General features: G+C 39.3%; 1 protein-coding gene across 1 annotated transcript; it reads right to left on the reverse strand.

Moving 5' to 3' along the window:
* Positions 1-249: 249 nt before the first annotated feature.
* On the reverse strand, positions 250-876 carry Smp_072460 (phosphomevalonate kinase; the record flags this gene model as incomplete). The annotated part of the gene is made up of 1 exon (XM_018794933.1): positions 250-876. One exon carries the CDS (start codon positions 874-876, stop codon positions 250-252), a length of 627 nt encoding a protein of 208 aa, XP_018649295.1.
* Positions 877-4,899: the final 4,023 nt, after the last annotated feature.

The following is a 4,899-nucleotide window of genomic DNA, read 5'->3' on the forward strand; positions in this document are numbered from 1 at the left end:
TGAGTCGACTGAGAGTTTCTGAAGTAGATCAGTATCCTATTCCCAATAACCAAACACGATTCATTTCTCAAACAATTTGGAAATTTGTAGCCAACTAATGATCATTCGAGAAGTAAACTTTCAACTGCGAAACTGCTCAAAAGTACGTCTCAACACTGTTGCAGTAAACACCTGTTGAAAGAAGTGTCCACAAAACGTAAACGACTACACTTGCATCAAACATTATTATCAATGACTGCATAATAAGCATTAGGATAATTTTCGCAATTCTTTGATGCGTGCAACAATATCGTTTAAATGGTTTTTAAATGCGATTTCATCTCCATCATTTGATACAATGTAATCCCAACAAGTGAATTCATCTAATCCACACTCTGACATAGCATTATCAACCCCATCAATATGTGACCAACCCCGTTCGATTCTAGTTTCTATAGGTGTAACAATACGTATTAACAAACATTTGGATCGACCGAATGTTCTGATGAAGTAGTCCACATCATTTATTCTTCTAGCATCTGAGATAATAATAATATCAGGATGCGGTATGCCACATCGTCTAGTACTTTCAAGCAGTGATTTCCGAGTGAATATATAAGGATCTTTTTTTATTTCTTGTTCCATCCAATCAATCATTTGTTTTCGATATTTTTCTTTATATTCGTTTGAGGATAATAATTCCGACAAATCTAATCCATAATGTTCAGCAAAATACGACTTAATTGGCTCACTTATTCGTACCACTAAACAAGAAAGATGATTGCGTTGGAGCAGATTAGTCAGACGATTGACAGTATAATCTTTGCCTGATTTTCTTTTTCCACTAAAAACAACACAAACAGATGTCGATTCTTGAATCATTAGGTCTGAAATCATAATGAATACATGGATTATTCGAAAAATAAACCACAAATCAGATGAGAAAAATAAACACCATAACCTAACACAAAACAAACGGTATAATTCGATATAAATGCATACAATTCAAAATCATTTTAATTTACTATTACGCGAGGATATCAGAGGAACGGAAATAATAATGCCAACAACAGAAAACACGAGGAAGAAAAATTATGGGCAAATAAAGACGGGAGATGGGAAAGTGAGATTTTAACGACTCAAATGAGGATGAGCAGTTAAACCACCTAACAGAAAGGGATAGGAAAGTTAGTAGCGATAAGTAATGCTAAACGACCACGACAACTCAAGTAAACAAGTGCTAGGAAGGCTGCTGTTTGTGAGACTGCTTCAAAAAAGAGATCACTATTCACTTCTGAACGAAGAGATTAAGCGAATGAACAGAACACTCTAGGGACTATTTTAACTAACCACCAGTTACCCATCATCCACAAACAAACAAGTTAACGCAAGTCTCCCAACGCTTGATGAGGTAGGAGGCTTTAGACAATCTAAAGAGGAAGAGCACCAGACCCTAATGTATTAACCCTGAAGATCTTTAAGGATAGTGGTCTAGTTTCAACTGTTAAGCTGACCGAGGTATTAGACAAAGTTAGGGAGCTGAACATAATGCTATCCGACTGGCTTCGAACTCTGATCATTTTTATTTACATGAAAGGATAGGAATTCTGTGATAACCACAGGAGAGACATTTTGACTACCTAAAATACTAGTTTCTATGGTCATCTGACGCTTAACCTGTGCGCAGAGCAGATACTGGGGAAACCAGATTGGCTTCAGATATGAATAATTACTTATGAAGTTTTAGAAAATAGGCATACTTAGTGACACCAGATATAAGTTGCGTTTTCTAGTCTAAAGGCAAAGTTCGAATCTGTTGATCGAGAGATTTCATGACTAAGTTTTCCATTTGAAGGCGTATCAAGGAAGCAGAAAAAAGTTGAGGTTTTTTAACCAGACATTTTTGATTGGGTCAGAACTTATGAGTAACTGTCAATCTCAATCGACATTTGTCAGGACTCTCTACTGTCTCTATTAAACTTCGTCACAGATGTCCTTCTAGAAATAACACATTCTCCAACAGACTTTTCAGGAGTTGATCTCATACCGAAATACACAGATGACAATCCTATTTGGCGAAGATCATGATAAAATACAACCTTTTGGTCATTTTGAGCAACAATGCATGGAGTGAATTTTCTTCCAAGTCCAAAATGTTGTTGCATGGCTAATTCACATCAAAGCTAGAATTGGTGATAAAGAGTGAAGTAGTCGAATGCATTGACTAATTCACCTCTCCTAGACATTTCGTCAACCCTGGTAGGTTGGTATCCGACGAGACCTCAACACCGATTCAGAGAGATCGGTTAGTATCTGCTAACTTGTGACTTGTAGCATGAGTGAGAAAACAGTCCCCCAACTGATGGGTGAGTTAGTTTAGCAGCAATCCTATTTGTCATGGAATATGACTATGGGGCATGGTCTATGAAGGTAGAAAATATGCGGGGACTGAAAGTTTCGGATCACATGTATCTCAGAAGCATTGCTGACATTTTGCGGAATGAGCAAAAGTATGAAGGAAAGATGAGAAATCGGCTGGTGAGGTTAGGAACCTAGATGGATTGAAGTGGCTATGACACTTGGAGTGGACCTAACTACCGCTTGTTTTAATAAACAATGTTAGCTGGTATAGGAATAAGTCGAAAGGGAACTAGGGGTAGCCAAGCCAAAGCGCAACACCAGCCTATGAAATCACCGACTATTGAAGTGAACGGCGTCTGTAGACATAGAAATCTTGCTTGAGTTTCAAGTGACAATCCCAATCAGTGGTTGAAGCGACATGTAGTAGATGGATTCACTTTATTTGTCATCCCAATTCCTGGGTTTATCGTTACGTCACTCCATATACATCCTAATTTTTAAGATTCTCATCATTGATTCTACTACTATTCGGACCAATTTCAGTATTTGTCTTGCGTTAATTTGGTTGCTGGGGCTAAGACACATTTGCAACAGGTCATATAATAATTTTGATAGACCCAAAGCAAACAAAAATGCGGAAATATATAAGCTAAGGAATGTCGGGATTGAAGGTAATCTATTGATGTGGATAAAAGACTTCCTAGTTGCGCGTCAACAAAGAGTAAGGGTGAACTCCAAGTTGTCTAGCTGGGAAACTGTGCTTAGTGGAGTCCCCCAGCGTACAGTTTTGGGGCCAGTGTTATTCCTCCTGTACGTAAATGACCTCCCTCGTCTACTATCATCATCGGTCTTACTCTATGCTGATGTCAAGATATGGAGAGCGATACAAAGCAAGGGCGACAGCTTAGAACTTCAAAATGACCTGGAGAGATTATCTGAATGGTCCCAAACCTGGCAATTGCCGATAAATACTTCCAAGTGTATTATGATGCATATTGGCCACCAGGGTACAGATACATACACGATGAATAACACTGAGTTACCTATTGTCCAGACACACAATGACTTAGGCGTCATCGTTAGTCAAGACTTAAAGACTACTGCACACTGCCGTGCAATAGCCGCCAAAGGTTTTAGGACTTTATGGTCCATACGCAGGGCCTTTAGGCATCTCGACGCTAAAACGTTTCTGACTTTGTATACAGTATTCGTACGCCCTAAACTTGAGTACTGCATACAAGCAGCTAGCCCCTGCCTAAAAAAGGACAGTGAACTCTTGGAAAGGGTTCAGAGAACAGCAACTAGGCTGATTCCCGGAATAGCGAAGCTCCCGTATGGTACTAGACTGACCAAGCTAAATCTATTCCCGCTGTCATATCGAAGAATCAGAGGCGACTTGATTACAGTTTTCAAATTGCTTAATGACAAATTTGCACCTGATACGCCCTCATTTTTCTTGTCTTCCAAAACAGAAAATCTACGAGGACACTCCAAAAAGTTCACAAGCCCAGAACGAATTACTTGTCAGCTGACTACCGACTTTCCCATCGAATCATCAACGAGTGGAATTCATTACCTCAGCACGTAGTTGAGGCTCCATCTGTCGACTCCTTCAAAAGAAAGTTGGATCAGCTGAGAGACCATCATTGCCAGGACTAACACAGGCCATCAAGCCTCCTGTCCTTTCCAAACTGAAACTGAAATAAAGGTTTACTTGATGTGCATTTAGGCAAAACTTCTACTTTTCCTAATGACGCGGAATACGTTGCCAATTGCAGGAAAAAATGGAAACTCATTTAGAGATTTCTCATTTTTGTTTGATTAGGACTATGTACGTGAAAAAACAGAAAGATGGTCAAACAGAACTACGATTTTGGAGTAGAGGTGCTTGAACTTCTACATGTCGACTAAGGCATTTGAATGTAGTGACGAGTTGTAATTCCAAATCACAGTACCAAGTATTTTGATCATAATGGTCATAAAATTTCAGACATGAACCATACATTTTAAAGAGTGAGTTCATTATTTTTAGGTAGACTTTAGAATTATAGCTCCAACTACAGACTGCACTTTCCAACCCATATGCCAGTAGCAAAATATGGTAGGATAGTTCTGGATGGAATAGAAGCTTTCGTTTAACGAGCTTCCATATCTAGTAGCAGTGGATCACCGATGTCGCCAGGTAGGAGCTTGGGCATATTTGACGATAAGCGAAAAAATTGTAGATATACTGTCCTTGGTTCTTAATATGTCAAATCCTCACTTAAAGGAACCCTAGGAAGTCTCATGGACCAGCTCAACCGGTAGTGAATTAAAGCATTAGACTACTCTTAAGGAGTAGAAGGTATGCCTAAGGTCTGTTCCGTAGTGCATCCAGCCTCTAAGTATTGCCCCTAGGGTGTGTTGGGACTGAACTTAAGTAGGTACTTAAAGGGATGCCCACAATGTTTAGGATTTTGTGTGTCATTAGGTCACCACTGAGACGCCTGTAATCTAACGCGTGAAGGTTTAGTGACCTGAGACGTTCTTTATAAGGCTTGAATTCAAGTCCCCAGATTG

Source organism: Schistosoma mansoni, chromosome 1, assembly GCF_000237925.1.
Source record: "Schistosoma mansoni strain Puerto Rico chromosome 1, complete genome".
Classification (NCBI taxonomy): domain Eukaryota; kingdom Metazoa; phylum Platyhelminthes; class Trematoda; order Strigeidida; family Schistosomatidae; genus Schistosoma; species Schistosoma mansoni.